The following is a 16760-nucleotide window of genomic DNA, read 5'->3' as shown; positions in this document are numbered from 1 at the left end:
GGCAGCTTGAAAATTTGATGAGGAAATATTGTGAAATCAGTTAGATATCCTCAAATTTTTAATGAAATAAAAACAGGCTGCACTTTATGTAAGCTCATAAAGCAGGGGAGGGGGACCAGGACAGCTTATATGAATGAATGTTGGGTCAGAAAGAAAAGCAGAAACTTTGTAGGGTAGTCGAGAGCTTGCCTTTTTATACAGCGCCTTTCAGTCAATCAAATTGAATCATTTGAAGTGCAAGGGGGGAGGCAGCAACCTCTACCTGGGCACTACAGCATGTCATGGTTTAGATGTGTAATGATTCACTGTCATGATACCATACGTATCACGATATGCAGGTCACTGGTGGAAACATACACTAATGAGAAACTGGATAGTTTAAAAATTGGCCAGATTTTGTAGACTAAACTAATTTGGAGACAATATGGGTTCAATATTGATGAAGCAGCCAGCTGGCAGGAAAGCTTTAATGTTCCTAAATTATATGACAACTTGAAAGGTGATTCCACTTTATTCTGTGTTTTAAAGGAATTGGCACCTGTCTAAACATCCTTTACTACAGTTTAAACTTCAAAGCTCTTCCTCTCTTTTCAACTTTAGTTTTATTTCCTTGTGAGTTAGGCACCACGTGAGCAGTAATATTATTGGCTGATAGGAGGCTTGTAAAACTTGCATCGGTATGGAATTGTCTTTTCTGATAGGTTAAGAGAAAGGGGTGATGTCATAAGGTCTATATTAAATCAAACATTGTATTGTATCTTTGGACTCTCTTTAACCTGTGCTTGGGGAGGGGAGTCCCCAGCACCATTACTATGCGAATAAAAAATATCCTTGTTGAGGCTGTAACTAAGTTTTGGAATCACAATCATTTACTACTCATGGATGCACAGAGGGAAAAAAGAACATTAACTAACGTTATTAATATATTAATTTCAACAGTCACAATTAGGAATGGGCATTTCCTATATTTTAATAATGTAACTTACTAAACAATTTAGCACTTGCACTATTATACTTTACATAAACCTGCCAATGGCATTAAAAATAAAGCTTACATAGTACCAAAATTGAAGTAATGCGTTAAAAAAAAATCCCAGTGGTACTATTTGACAGTGTTTCAATAATTCAATAAGTAGCTCAGGAAGTGTAATACAAGTGTAGTATGCTTAAATCCCATCTTATGCATAATTTCCAAAGAGCAATTGAAGGCAACATAACATACAGATTATAATGATTCAATAAATTATGTATTAATTGGACAACTACAAATTATAAATAAATACATGTTTATTAAATATGGCACATACCACCCGGTCCTGGTATAGATTCTTATAAATAATGTTGTACATTGAATCATTGAATGTCATTAACTAAAAGTCAAGCTACACATTTTTTATTTTATTTTCATTTAACCCTGTCTTTCAACAGTGCTGATTAGCGATGCATCAAGCGATCACTTCAACCATTAGGTTCGTTATCCACTCCTTTGTGGGGTGCATTTGGTAGAGCAAGCTGAAATGGCTTGTTGTGATTTACTGGTACTTCTGCTGCTTGTACAAGGCATGCTATCAATCTCGCAGTCAACAGAGCCTGAGGCTTGCGGCTGGGCTTCTCTCTGCAGGTAGGTGGATTCATGCTTGTATGAGATCGTAGGTGGTGATTATTGCCCCTATGCTGTTCATGTAGCTCAGTCTTTTATTAGTGTGAATTTCACTGTTTTAGTGACTACTACTTTGGTAAAATGTCCCCAAACAAAACTTTTTTTTGTTTGTTTTTTTAAAAGCTGTAGTTTTTGAAAATGTGATGGGTACAGGGGCTTTTGAATGGCGCATCCAGTAAAGGTGCTCCACATGGATTCCAGGTTATGCCATCGTCGATCGTGTCCGGGAGTTCCCAGGGGGCGGCGCACAATTGGCCGAGCGACGCCTTGGTGGGGGAGGGCTGAGGTCGGCAGCGTAATCCTCGGTTCACCACGCAACAACAACTCCTGTGGCTGATAGGGCACCTACGGGTCTGCTGTAGAAGCCACTCAGATCTGTGTTGTCCTCCAGCACTATGGGTCTGGTGGCTTCGCTGTAGACCTGCAACGCGAAAAAAGACGGCTTGGCGGGACACATTTCGGAGGAGACGTGTGTCTGCCACCGTTTTCCGAGTCGGCGCTGGAGTTGCAGCGGTGAACCTGGATAAAAATAATAATTGGGCATTCCAAATTGGGGAGAAAACCAGAGTAAAAATCATTGGCGACAAGTAAATTTAGGGGGAAAAAAAAGAAAATGTGTTGGGTATAATCTCGTTCATTTTCCATTTGGTATCAGCTTGCTTATTAATATTAACCACAGTGGATTCATTATAATTAGTTATACTAGGACCACTGACTACACTTCTATCCTTTTTTTTATTTTGTGTAAAATACCTATTTTGTAGTCTCCTTGTTTTGAATTCAATTGAATAATTAAATATAGTTTTAATACATGCAATGGTGCATTCCACCTCCGTTACCCATAGCTACAGTATTGGTCACAATAAGATATGTATCGCGATTAAGTGTTGCATGAAATGATTATTCATCTTGTCTATTAATCCTATATATTTTTTTTTATTTCATGCAAGGTTAAAAAAAATTTAAATGTTACATTGTGAAACAAAAACAAACTAATGTCTGCACACAAAGGGTCATTGCTTTTCTCTCTCTCTCTCTCTCTCTCTCTCTCTCTCTCTCTCTCTCTCTCTCTCTCTCTCTCTCTCTCCTCTCTCTCTCTCTCTCTCTCTCTCTCTCTCTCTCTCTCTCTCTCTCTCTCTCTCTCTCTATATATATATATATATATATATATATATATATATATATATATATAATGTGTGTGTATATATATATATATATATATATATATATATATATATATATATATATATATATATATATATATATATATATTTATATTATTATTTTTTTTTTAATGAACATTCTTTTTCCTGTGTAGGAATTTATTTTCATATTGCATAAGTTCAAATAAACAACTTGGTTTCCTTTTCCTTTGGAAAGGCTTCATGAAATGCCCCTTAAAATAGAGCTTCAGAATATGTAAAACCTAAACGTTTGTTTCTGTTTTATGTCTAAATAAGTATTATCCTGGAGCAGTATTTGATGAGTGCATCATCAATTTACTAATAATTAAAGTATATACAACCATAATCATTTTCTTGTTTGATATTACCTTATCATTTCAGTTTCACTTCTAACTTATTAAAAATGACAGCACTGTCAGCAGTCCTTAACCTACAACATTTACATTTTATACTAACACAATTTAATTAGCCATTCAAAAAAATCTTATTATTTTAGCAATATTTACAGACATTCTTCCTTTCATTGAAAATGAAAAAGCATTACTATATACTTTATGCATTACTATAACAAATATTCTGTAAGTTTCTTTTCTTTCAATGAAGTCCCAGGGATTGGTTGTTGAGAAACACTGACCCAGCATACATTACGCAGTAACATTTTTGGTTTATGCTTTCTCGGCAGTAAGTCACATTGCTGCTTGTGTATTCGGGCAGTGACATCATTGTTCGTCTTTTCTCGGCAGTCAGTCATGTTGCTGTTTGTGTACTCGGGTAGTCACGTCTTCAATCTAAATATAGCTGCCCTGAACCTTGGAAACTGTCTGCTGCTGCCTTCCACCACAGTACGAAGCCTTGGTGTACTTCTTGACAGCAACCTCTCCTTTGATGCCCACATCTCCTCTGTGGTCAAATCTTCCTTCTACCATCTTCGAAACATCTCCAAAGTCCGTCCCTACCTTTCCCTCCTGGATGCGCTGTCCTCATAGGGGATAATGTGATCACGCCCTGTTCGGCCAAATGTATAGCAAATGTTGTTATAGGTGTAGCTCTATACACAATAATTCTGAATGTTTTCATTTCAAATTCTGAAGCATTGAACTTGTGGTTTTGTGGTACGGCAATTTTGTTTGGCATAATTATTTACAGACCACGGTTTTCTCGTTCCCCAAAATACTTCCAAACATGGCTTCCTTCGTTTAGAGATGCCATTTTAGCTTGTCATTGACGTTATTACCCTGCCGTGGAATTGATACCATACCATGCCTACTACAGGCATAAACACACACAGTGCACCAATGAAGCACCAGATCGACCGAGAATAAAACCTGCCCCAGTGTCAACCTTTCTGTTGCACCAATTAGAAAAACTACTTGGAGGCAATTGCCAAACCCCTTCCTTTTGATAATATCCACCCTTACTGTGGCACTAGAGCAGTCTGACACGCGATAGACTACTAATGATAAATTACTCAAATTAATGTATAAAAAATATGCTTTTGGTGACATTTGTCACGTGACCCGTTATACATCTAGCATATTGTTTAACCACTTATTTTAGAGTTTATACATTCTAAATGTTTAAAATTCCCATCCCTAATAATGGCCTCCTCGTTTTGTAATTTTTCCAATGTGTTTGTACACTACTCATAATAAAACCAGTCAAGTTGCAATGAATGTTTTAATACAATCCTGTTCCTTGGAACCTCCTAAAAATGGATCTTGTGAAAATGGATATTGGCATTAAACTTAGAGACAGTTAAAATAGTCAGTAGATGTTGATTTTGATGTATCCATCCAGTGTTTCTTCCCAGCTCCTGTTGCGTGTGCCTGTAGTTACCCCTGCTGTAGTTTGATTGTACATGAACCCTTCCTGAAAGGGGCGAAGGGAAAGTTCTGTAGCTTTCTTGCACAGTTTTGCAGGCTTGTTCTTTTTGCTTTTCTGATCAACTGAGACAACTCTTATGTCAACAAAAACATCTCTGGTGGTCTAGGGTCAAGTTTGTTTCCAACAGCTTTGGAGAGTTATTATTATGAAAGCACTGTACTGCCAGACCTTTCTAATGGCATTGGAATGAGCTCCCAAGCACAGAGTGAGGGCAGTGTTCAATATTTAAACATGATGTGGGTTTAAACATGCAGGCTTGCTGTCAAACACTTTGACAAGTTCTGTAGGGTACAGAGTGCAAGAGAGCATAAGGGACCTTTTGTTTTGTCTGTCCTCCCAGGGGGTAAATTACAGAGGAGCGGGACTTTGTGTTCAAAAGACATTAAGTCTTGAAATTGGTTGAAACTGTAATGTGGAGTTCACTTTGTCTCCTTGGCTGATCCAAAGCCACACTAACCAGTCCCTTTGTTTTGAATATTTGACCATATTCATATTCGTTCATAAAACAAAATTTATACATGACCTGTATCAAAAACACATCATGCAAAGGCAGCCGATGCATAAATGAGGTCTGAAATAAATAACATGCGTTGTACTTTACAGAAGTGAATTTCTCTCCCTTCTTTAACAGGTAATATGATGAGGTATCAGGTTTTTTTATTTAATGATTGTTTTATAACTAATATGGTACAGCTTGTACTTGTTTGTTTTTCAGTAAATTCACAATGGAAAAAATATTTGAAAATGTGTTGTAAAAATTTAAAAAGGAATATTGTAGACCCATGTTTGTACTAGCACAAAAAATCTTTGTAATTGACCATTCTCCTGGCACCCCTCTGACCCTCTCTGTCTCTTCTGTGTTACAGCCCTCGGCACGCTAGCAACACCCACAAAACGGCCCTGCGAATCAGGTAGGTCTGCTACCAAACTTCCAGCTGGGTGAGTGAGCCCTGCTCTCCTCTACCCTCCTTTCAAGCACCACGTCTCCAGAGTGCAGCCCTAGTAGATCATTTGTTAGCTACCTTTAAAAGCGCACTTTTTTTTTTTGTTTCATTTTCCATCCTAGATGTTATCATAGGTTTGTTTATTTTATTTATTTATTTATTTATTTATTTATTTATTTCATTCATGTGCCAATTTCTCGGCAGCCTGGAAGTTTGTTTTATAGTTTAATCTCCTCCTCTTCAGTCCTGTATGGTACAGGGAGCCGTTCACAGTGTTTCTGCCGTGGAGCACAGAGCAGAGGCTGCGCTTAATTGATGTTTGTAGGGGAAATAAAACCACTGAATTATTTAATTAGAGTACTTGGCTCCTGCTTTTTCTATTGCTTCTCATTTTTCATTGGTGACATCTTTACCCAACAGCCCTGCTGCTCTAACAGCTAGCTTTACTGCAGTACAGAGGCAGCCTATAATGCAAGACTCCCATTGCATAGCAGTTTGATTAGGCTCACACTAAATGTTAGAGTAGCTCAGACACACCTAAGCTTAATTGGAATCCGCATGCACCTTTTGAACAGGTAACTACTACGGGTGCAACGATTCATCATGTATCGAGGAATCATGATAGTTTCATGATATATTCTATGAATCATGATACAAGACCATAAGCACAACATGACTCATTGTACATCACCAACTGGTAGATCACCAGGTGTGTTTTATAGTCGGTATGGATGCATCCTCTCCCTATCTCCCATTTAATTTTGGTCTCTTCAATAAAATGATCCATCATTAAATGACCATTTGATCATCTTATGCATCATAGAAGTAATAGATCAGGACCATCGCATGTATTGTGATACGTATTGTAGTGCAACCTGCATGTCACGATCCTTTCTTGTATCAAGAGATTAGTGTCTCGTTACACCTCTAGGTAACATACAATTGAGACTCACACGAAAATGGAGCTATGCAGTGGAAGTCTGAAATGATTCCCTACAGGGGCCAGGATACCTAGTTCTCTAAGAGTTAGAGACAGAGACCATCCACCAAAATTTATCACCCCAATAGATGTCTCTAGTTGGTTTTGGGCATTATTAGACTACAACCAACAAGCTTAGAGTTCAGCTAAGAGCAGTAGCAAGATTTGAGTTGGTGGGGATGCAGCTTGTATCAGTTTCAAAACATGGGCTGTTCGGAAGGAGCTGCAGGCCCTGTTTTCCATTGTGCTGCAATAATGAAGCTTCACTTATTTTATTTAATAAGGAAAAAAAATTAGACTTATCACTCTTGTGTAATTATGCTTGCGTCACATTTTCCTTTCTTTTTTTTTTCTAATGGAACCAGACTAAATGACATTTATTTTCAATATTGCACATGCCTTAAACGTGGTTATTAAACTGTAAACCAGAGGTGTCCAATCCTGCTCCTGAAGGGCCGGTGTCCCTCCTGGTTTTTGTTCCAACTGTACCATAAATTAATTAATTGGACCAATTAAGCTTCTAATAAGCACTGAATTGGCCCAATTAAGTAATTTAGGGTACAGTTGTAACAAAAACCAGGAGGGTCACCGGCCCTCCAGGACCAGGATTGGACACCCTGCTGTAAACGAATGAGCACCTTCAGCATAGCTTAACTCTTTGCGGTCCATTTATTCAGGGCCTGTCTGGTCCAATTTATTTTCACATGCACTGTTTAAAAGTAATTTTATTCATAGTGAAACGGGTTTAAAAGGCACTGCATATCAACAGGACACTCAGTACTGCATCTCCAGCCCTGCCCCACTCCTTGTTCGCTGTATTTTTCACATATCTCTTCATAGTAGTGTATACTGATAAATCATCTCATCTCAAAAAGCTTGGCAAATGTCTGTGATATTCTTTGAACGCTGGATGCGGAAGCAGCTATCTTGTTTGTTTATGTCCGTGTTATGTCTGTGGTGAAGGGACTGTGCGTATTGCTCAGATCCGGCTTCTACCGGTCTCACTCGACCATTTGAAAGGTTTTCTCTGCTTTTTCCGGAGAAAAAACGACTAGAGACCTGTACTTGACGTCTTTCTGATGATGTTGGACAGGGTTCGACATCGGACCGGAAAGGAATAATTGTAATGTCGGACCTGGTCCGACATGGGACTGCAAAGGGTTAATAAAATCCACCCCTCTGTGCAATCAATTAAAACGTCAAGATTAAGTTAAATGAAAATTATGCAAACCAACATACGCTCAAACATCTTATTTTGCTGTAAGCATGGTCTTGTGCATTTTCGACTTCAAATATTCAAAAGACCATGGGTATGTATTGTCATTTTTAATAAATAAAAAAATAAAACCATGATTTGTAATAATTTTAATATGAACAGCTGACCCTGCCTCTTATGGTATACGAGTGTTGCACTTTGGGTTACAGAACCACTCACTCTTGCCCACCCAAAATGCTAACGAGAAGACACTCTAATACCGTAAGACAGGGACAGTTGTACATATTTCTAAACTGTAGCTGTAGTAAACTAAAAAGAGGCCCTGGCCACATTTTAAATAAGGCAGGCCTAAGCTGAGAGCTTGCATGTAGGACCCTGTCTTGTGAGTTTGCTGCATTAGAAGTGAGGAATGAAGTTGGTTTCTGCAGGGTAGAGTGAGAGCTCATGCCTGTCAATGTGTGTATCGCTCTTGCAAGGTGCTAGAACTGAGAAACACTCCGTCGAGATAAAAGTGCTAAACTATTAATGAGTAGAGCCTTGCACAGACAGATGGTGCTAAAATATAAAGAAATACATTTAATAAACCTGCTTTTTTCGGAAATTAAAAATGCATTGTTACTGCACTCGTGGAGCAGCCTCTGTCATGTCGGCACTGAGGATATACCAGGGAAAGAGACTTTTTTAATCCAGTAAAAATGAGTTGCATTCTCATTGTCAGACTGGCACAGGATGGCATTACTGTCACACCACTACCCAGCATTCACAAAGATTTTACATCATTCTTGTGCACGCGCACACACACACACAATACACATTTCTTGACCGCTTGATAATATTCAGTGTTATTAAAACAAAATGAAAATACTGCCTTTAGATCTTTCACTTGATGAGGGGAAAGATTTGATAGCTGTGGGTTATTTTTGGTTTGAATTACATAGTGCTAGAGTAGAGATAGCCCTTCTAATATTTTGTTAGCCTTAACTCTAACTGTAGTGCCATATTGTATAGTTCCTCCTTTTAATAATTCGTACCTGACCTCTAAAGTAAGTTCACCTAACATTTGCCCCTGTGCATTGTACAGTGTGTAGATGGCTGGTTGTGTTTTGGTCATCTCTGGACTCTCTGAATCACTAATCTGCTTTTAACAATATCCTGAAATATTGTTCTCGGTGCCAGATGCAATGTCACCTTATGTAACCTAACAAGGCATTTTGTTGGCATCCTTGTGTATTTGGTTTGAAAGAAATGGTTCTGAATGCATTGCACTCATCTGCTGTGTTTCCCGTGGCAGGGTCCGCCGCTGAAGACGAGGAGTCACCAGGGAAGCGGGCGCGGCTGCAGGATGACGTCGCTGAGGAAAGCCGTGGAGGCACCAAGCAGAGGAGTCGCCGGCGCTGCTACCACTGCCAAACCAAACTGGAGCTGGTGCAGCAAGAGCTGGGCTCCTGCCGCTGCGGTGAGTCAGAGAGAGGGATGACACTGTGAGAGAACCGAGTGCGAGTAAGAGAGACCACAGCAAAACTGTGTGTGTGTGTGATTGATTGACCTCACTTGTGTTAAAGCTTCCTGTTGGTTTTTACATTGTGTCTATGGCACAGACTGCAGGAGACCCACCTAATCGCTGTTCAGATGTGAGTGATTGAAGTGGCTCAGCACGTTCGGAGGATTTATAAAACCTGTGTACACCCAGAAGAGGGAACACGGGAACCTGTGAGTGATGTCACTGCTCTCTCCAATTAGCTCTGTGATTTTGATGAGAGGAGCAGGAAGAGGCAGGAGGAGAAACTGTGATGAGAGGGGGAAAAAAACCTAAGGACAGGGCATTGAAAGGAGGAGTGGCAGAAACAGCTTCTTAGCAAAGGCAGCTCAAATCAAATAACTTCAGTACGCCACACTAACCAAGAATAGTGGCAATGATAAATCTAGAAGATTTTAAAATGAATATAGCTGCTACATCTCTGGCCGTGTTTTTTACTTTACTGTTGTCTGTGTAGGATTAGAATTAAGGGGGAGGGTTAAATCATGCCTGTGTTCTTCAGTTGGTACACCGCGCTACTGGGGGCCTGTGTTGGAAAGGGATTTTGTGAAGAGTAGGAGACACTTTTTGGTGGTGAGGGTATGGAATTATCTAGGAGTTAACTAACCAAGTTGATGCGAAACCATTGGGATACTCAAAGACCCAATATAACAAAGTTTTGAGATCAATCAGCCACTCTACTAGCTCTCCTCATTGTTAAACTTTGTTCTTAGGTACCTACACATGCACCGAAGAAACAGGATTTCGAATATGATTTATTTTAGTGTTGTCAATATTAGTCAGTTTTAATGCATGTGGAGTTTTACCATTAGACTTTTATTTTTGACAGGCAGTTAAGTGCGATCGCTTTTAATTAAACCTTTTGCTCGTGTCATGTGCAGCTTCTAATCCACGCTCATTAAAGTTGTGAATATTATCTGCATTATTTATTAGATTTGGAGGTATAATGAGTATTTATCAAAGTCTGAAGTGTAATCAGTGTTGAGCAAGAGTTGTTAAATGTTAATTGATCACAGAAAACATTATGCTGGAGATCATGTTTAAAAGCTGAAAGCACTGTTTTTTTTTTTTTTGTTTTTTTTTTAAAGACAGCTGTATATTCTAAGAATATATTTTAAGAATATGTCCTCAATTCAAGTCAAGACAGTGTGTTCAGAAACACCTCCAGCAATGTCTCCTCAGTGCTTCATTTGCTTTTCTATCTCTTTCCACATCAAGCCAGAGAATGACCTCCCCTGCAACACCTGTCCAAGTCTCTGCGTGGCATGGGGTCACTTTGAGAAGCTCTGTGTCTCCAAGTTCCCATTCGTCTGCCCGTCAGTGGGTCACTTTGATTTCACTGTACTCGCACACAGGAATCGGTAGCAACCGAGTGCCCATGTGGATGTGAAAGCGTTACACTCTGATTTTGTGTTTGTTCCGAGAATAATCCATAACTGTTAAACACTGTCGGGCTGGATTTATTAAAGTGTGGTGTGTGGTGTTGTTTTTTTTTTTTTTTGTATTTCTTAATTCCAGTAATGTCATTTCTGAGCAACTGGAAGTCATGTCTACCAAAGATTACTGCTGCGCCAGTTCTCTGCCGATTTTCTAGTAAAATGATTTAAAAGGGTCTGCGTGTCACAAATTTATTTCATGATTTGCTTTTGCTTTGTTGTTTTCAGATTTAGTTTAGGATTCAACAATAATCCATTTAGTTTGTGTTTCTGTTCCAGTGCAGTGTTAATATTTTTTTATATTCAAAAATTGCTGTAAGCATTTTGATGCAGTATTCTGCAGTGCCATTCCCTATTTTGCTGTCCCAAAGGGATGCCTTGTTTTTGCTCCAGAAAGGCTAACAATCTCCTCCCCCCCCCACTCCCTCTCTGCAGGATACGTGTTCTGCATGCTGCATCGTCTCCCGGAGCAGCACGACTGCCTGTTTGATCACCTGGGTCGCGGTCGGGAGGAAGCCATCCTGAAGATGGTGAAGCTGGACCGCAAGGTGGGGCGGTCGTGCCAGCGCATCGGGGAGGAGTGCTCCTGAGTTTGCTCGTTTGCTCTCTCTCTCTCTCTCTCTCTCTCTCTCTCTCTCTCTCTCTCTCTCTCTCTCTCTCTCTCTCTCTCTCTCTCTCTCTCTCTCCACAAGCCTTATCCAGAAACACCCACCCCTCACCCTCCCTCCTGCATACCTGAGCTAGCCAATACACAAACCTTGCAACACACATACTTTAGACATTGATTAGGGGTGTGACGATACACTAAGGTCATAATACATGTGATGGTCCGGATAGACTTGTATGATCAATAATATCAAATATTAATTTAATGATGGGCAGTTTGTTTTTGTTAAGACAAACACTAAACACGTGTGTAGTCATACCAACTGTAAAACACACTTAATTCAAGAACCATTTAGTGAACTACAATGAGGTATGTTTTGTTTTTGGTCTTGTACACTACCCAGAGGAAGTGAATGAATTGTGGGTTTGGCCATGTAGCCTTGGGGGTAGAGAATCACAGGTAGCGCTGGACAGTCTAAAAGCAACAGAATCTCATTGACAAACACACACACATACCCTGCAACCAATTAAGTCTCTTATTGGCTAGTTCCAGGTACCATGGGGTACAAATACAATGACAACTAGTTAAGGCTTCTTCTGGTGACCATGGTTGAACTTGGACATACAGACATCATACTCCAGGATTGGCAATGGAGTTTTTGTAGCAAAGCAGGACTGGGGACACCTATAGGAGACCTATAGGAGACCTGTCTTCACTTGTGTGTGTTGGGGGTTGGTCTATCTTGGGGAGGAGGTGGGTGTAAGGAGAGTCTTTTAGGTCAGTGCTTCCTGGTGGTTTGTTACAGAAACTACAACGTCAAACAAGAGCACAAACCTAAAACGATCAAAGTATCTTTAGTCACATTCTAGAAGCATATATCTTTCCTCCTTTTTTACATTTGTGCTCCTCAGTTGTTATTATTAATAATAATTAATCAAAATAATAAGTCAACAACAGAGGCCAGTGTTGCAGGAAATGAAAACACAAGTAATTGTAGATTTCGGAAAAAACATGAATGAAAAAAATATACACAAATTTGAGCCAAAATCTAAAATTGTGATTTTCTTTGAAATGCGGATACATTTCCAGAAGCACCGGCCCCTAGTTAGAGCTCAACATGCAAAATTGTTGTGCCTCAGGATATGCAGCCCTCACTGGTTAGATTGAGCTGAGCGCACTGTGAGGGAGACTGCAGCTGCTTGCCTTAGCCCTCTTTCTCCCTTTCCTTCCACCCTTTCACTCTCCACCTCCTCCCTCTCCTTCCACGTCTCCACCCTTTTTCCCTCCCCCTTGCCCTTTCACTGTCGCTGAGCCCTGCAGTAAGGAAAGTGTATCATCATGGCTTTCTCTCTCTCTGTCTGCTCCATCCCAACCCCCACCCCTTTTTCTAAATCACTGTAAAAGCACCCACCAGCAGTCTTTACCAGTGTGGAGGACTCAAAAGCTTTGCAGATTGATGTGTATTTTTGCTGTTTGATTTTGGGACATAATTAATTTTAAAGACTCTATTTACCGTTACTTCTAAAGGGATTTTTTTGTAACTTACTTCATAGTACCACCTGGTGGTCAAGGCTTGGTAGTGTTCATGTAGGTTAAGAGCAGAGCTGAGCTACTGTCAGGTGCTTCTCTATCCTGATCCCAGAGCCTGAACCAGTGGGGGCGGAGTAGAGGCCTGGTATTAATGTCATGATTGCATTTATTTTAAAAGATTTGTTCTGTCAGGTTTAAATTGAAGAGAAAGAAAAAAGAAAAAGAATCTTCTTGTATCTTAAATAAATCCTTATTTAACCGTTTTGTGTTTTCAGATTTACTTACACACCTAGCATATAGCTTAATTTTTAGTTATACATTGTAAAATATTAATACAAATACTGTAACTTCTTTTTTTCCCCCTATTGCTGAAAAGAATAAAACCAATTAGATGAAAATTTAATCAGGCTGTGCTGTTTTTATTTCTGCATGAAGTGGGTCAACTGGAAAGCATTCTGTATTAGAACTGGTAGACATCCTGTCTGGGGAAAAGACAGAACAGAAGGCAGGATGAAGCAACACTGAACACAGGGAAGGAAATAAGAGTCACATTGCATAGCAGTTTGATTAATTTCTGGTGTTACTAGGAGTTTAATAAGACACACCTGAGCTTTTCACAGATAAACTGGGGCTAATCAAGCTCATATTAAAATGTGGAATAGGTGAAAGTGCTATTCAATAGGGGGCTTATTAAAGAGAAAAATACCCCTAGAGTCTGCGAGAGCGGGGGCGGAAGATGACTCAACGTTGGACAACACGGTTAACGACTTAGGAACGGAAACGGATATGAGTATGGGGAGTACTTCACAAAAGACTAGTTCAAGATCTGCAGTTAACAAAGACATGGAACTCCAGGTTTGTGTCTGCGGCTGGAGCAAGGCGACAACGGTCAGGGGTTTGAAGATTCATCAAGGGAGAATGAAATGCTTGAGGGAGAAGAGACAAGGGCCTCGCATTGATCAGTACTTCTTACGAAGTCAGTCAAGTCAGTCGAATGAAATCCAGCGACAGGAAGCAAACCACAGTTCGCAGGATATCAGCACCCCTGTCATAGATGTGAGGAGGACTTGCATGGACACAGTTAGTGATGAACCTAATGATCCTTGTGAACCCGGTCAGACAAACCAGCATAAGAGAGAAAAGAACCTCAACGGGCACAAGCCTGGAGTTAAATGGCCAAGAGCTTGTGAGAAAACTGCATGGGACACAGTAAACACAGATCTCTGCGTTGCATTGGAAAGATTAAGTGGAACAGTTGAAAAGAAGCTGGATAAATTTGGGGACATCATCTACGCATATGGAAGTGAGAGGTTTGGAGTTGAAAAAAGGAAGGAAAAAGTACAAACTATTCCTGGAAAGTCTAGACGGCAGCAGGAGATTGAACGCTTAGTTAGAGAAAGGAGACAGCTGAGGAACCAATGGAGAAGAGCAGAACAAAGTCAGAAGGAGGGACTCAATCTCTTACAAAGGGTCATAAAAGATAAGCTTGCAACATTGCGCAGAGCTGAGCGCCTACGGAAACGCTACAAAAAGAAGGAGCGTGCGAGAGCTAACTTTTATAAAGACCCATTCAAATTTGTAAAGAAGTTATTCACCAGTGAGAAGAATGGCACACTAAAAGCATCTAAGGTTGAGCTGGAGAGATATTTGGAGGAAACACATACAGATTCAAAAAGGCAGGAGCCTATGTCAATTCCGTCAGACATCCCACCTATCAATCCACCAGAATACCAAATGGAGGACTGTGCACCTAAGTGGAAAGAAATAGAGCAAGCTGTGAAAAAAGCAAGGGCTTCATCATCTCCAGGGCCTAATGGAGTTCCGTACAGAGTGTACAAGAGTGCTTCAGGAGTTCTACGAATTCTGTGGAAATTGATGAAAGTGGCATGGGAAAAACAGGTTGTACCAAGAGCATGGCGCCGAGCAGGTGGAGTCTTTATACCTAAAGAAAAAGATTCTACAAGCATCAGTCAGTTTCGTCCCATTTCCCTATTAAATGTAGAAGGCAAGATTTTCTTCAGCATTATTGCTCAGAGATTGTCAGCTTACCTATTAAAGAACTGCTTCATTGACACTTCAATACAAAAAGCGGGCATTCCAGGTTTCCCAGGTTGCTTAGAACACATCAATGTGATCTGGCAACAAATTCAATCAGCTAAAAAGGAGAGGAAGGAGCTCCATGTGACATTCCTGGATTTGGCTAATGCATATGGTTCAGTGCCACATGAACTATTTTGGGCAGCATTTGATTTTTTCAGTGTACCGATGACAATAACAAATTTAGTGAAAGCCTATTTTGGAGATTTGCAATTCAGTTTTTCAACTTCAGAATTCAGCACTACATGGCAATGCCTAGAGGTTGGAATAATGGCAGGATGCACCATTTCTCCACTGGCTTTTACCATGGCAATGGAAGTAATCATTAGGGCATCAAAATGGGTAGTAGGAGGAGAGCGCTTGGCTTCTGGAATGCGACTACCACCAATTCGAGCATACATGGATGACATGACAACCATGACTACAACAGTAGCCTGCACTAATCGATTATTGGGCAAATTAACCAATAACATTGAATGGGCACGAATGCAATTCAAGCCCACTAAATCAAGGAGCATCTCTATAATTAAAGGCAAAGTAGTAGATAAAACATTCTTCATTAATGGTGAGGCAATACCAACAGTGTCTGAGAAGCCAGTGAAGAGTCTTGGGAGATGGTACGACGGGGATCTAAAGGACACAGTTCGTGTGGGAGAAGTTAGACAACAAGCAGTGGAAGGGTTGAAGAGCATAGACAGCTGCGCTCTACCAGGTAAACTAAAACTCTGGTGCTTTCAGTTTGGTCTACTGCCGAGGTTGCTGTGGCCACTGACTGTGTACGAGGTTTCTTTGACAACAGTAGAGAAGCTGGAAGCTTTAATCAGTTCATACATCAGGAAATGGTTGGGAGTTCCACGCTGCCTCAGCAGAGTGGGACTTTATGGTAAAGGAATACTGCAGCTACCAGTCTCTGCTCTAACCGAGGAGTTTAAGTGCGCCAAGGTCAGACTGGAAATGACATTAGTAGAGTCACGCGATAAATGCGTAAGGGAGGCAGCACCTGTGTTGAAAACTGGAAGAAAGTGGGCGGCAAAGAAAGCTGTGGAAGATGCAAAGGCTGCCCTTCGAATTGGTGATATCATGGGGCAAGTTCAGCATGGAAGAGGGGGTCTTGGTTTCAGTTCAACTCCTCCTACATGGCACAAGGCGGCCCCAGCTCAAAGAAGGAAGCTGGTAGTCAACGAGGTGCAAAAGCAGGAGGAGAGGATGAGGTGTATAAAGGCCATTTCCCAGGCCAAACAGGGAGAATGGATGAGATGGGAGAGTGTGGAACAACGCAAGATTGGCTGGCAAGACCTATGGTCAATGGAACAGAGCAGGATCAGTTTCCTCATCAGGTCAACATATGATGTTCTCCCATCACCACAGAACCTAAACCTCTGGGTAGGAGAGGATCCCTCATGTCCTTTGTGTTCATCACCTGCAACATTAAGGCACATTTTGACAGGATGTAAGGTGGCTCTTAGCCAAGGACGGTTTACTTGGCGCCATGACCAGGTGCTGCGATGTTTGGCCTTAGCATTGGAAGACAAGCGTAACATGACCAATAAGTTGCCACCTGTTCCATCAAAACATTACACACAAAAGACAACATTCCTCCGCCCAGGAGAGCAACCACCAAGAAAAGGTGTTAAAACCAATCCTCGCCCAGGACAACTGGAAGCTGCTAGAGACTGGAATATGCTG

At 40.6% G+C, this 16760-nt stretch overlaps 1 protein-coding gene across 1 annotated transcript in view; it reads left to right on the top strand.

Annotated features, from left to right (window-relative positions):
• Positions 1–13380, top strand: part of LOC117411371 (AN1-type zinc finger protein 3-like) — a 44585-nt gene extending 31205 nt beyond the window's left edge. Inside the window, exons 4-6 of the mRNA XM_034018770.3 lie at positions 5595–5639; positions 9159–9323; positions 11276–13380. Coding sequence (XP_033874661.1) covers positions 5595–5639; positions 9159–9323; positions 11276–11430 — 365 coding nt within the window. The 3' untranslated portion in view covers positions 11431–13380. The remainder of the gene's footprint in view (positions 1–5594; positions 5640–9158; positions 9324–11275) is intronic.
• The last annotated feature ends 3380 nt before the right edge of the window (positions 13381–16760 follow it).

The sequence above is a fragment of the Acipenser ruthenus genome, chromosome 6 (genome assembly GCF_902713425.1).
Source record: "Acipenser ruthenus chromosome 6, fAciRut3.2 maternal haplotype, whole genome shotgun sequence".
NCBI classification, from domain to species: Eukaryota; Metazoa; Chordata; class Actinopteri; order Acipenseriformes; family Acipenseridae; genus Acipenser; species Acipenser ruthenus.
The sequence above is the reverse complement of the archived record's forward strand: the minus strand, read 5'-3'. Positions and strand labels throughout refer to the sequence as shown.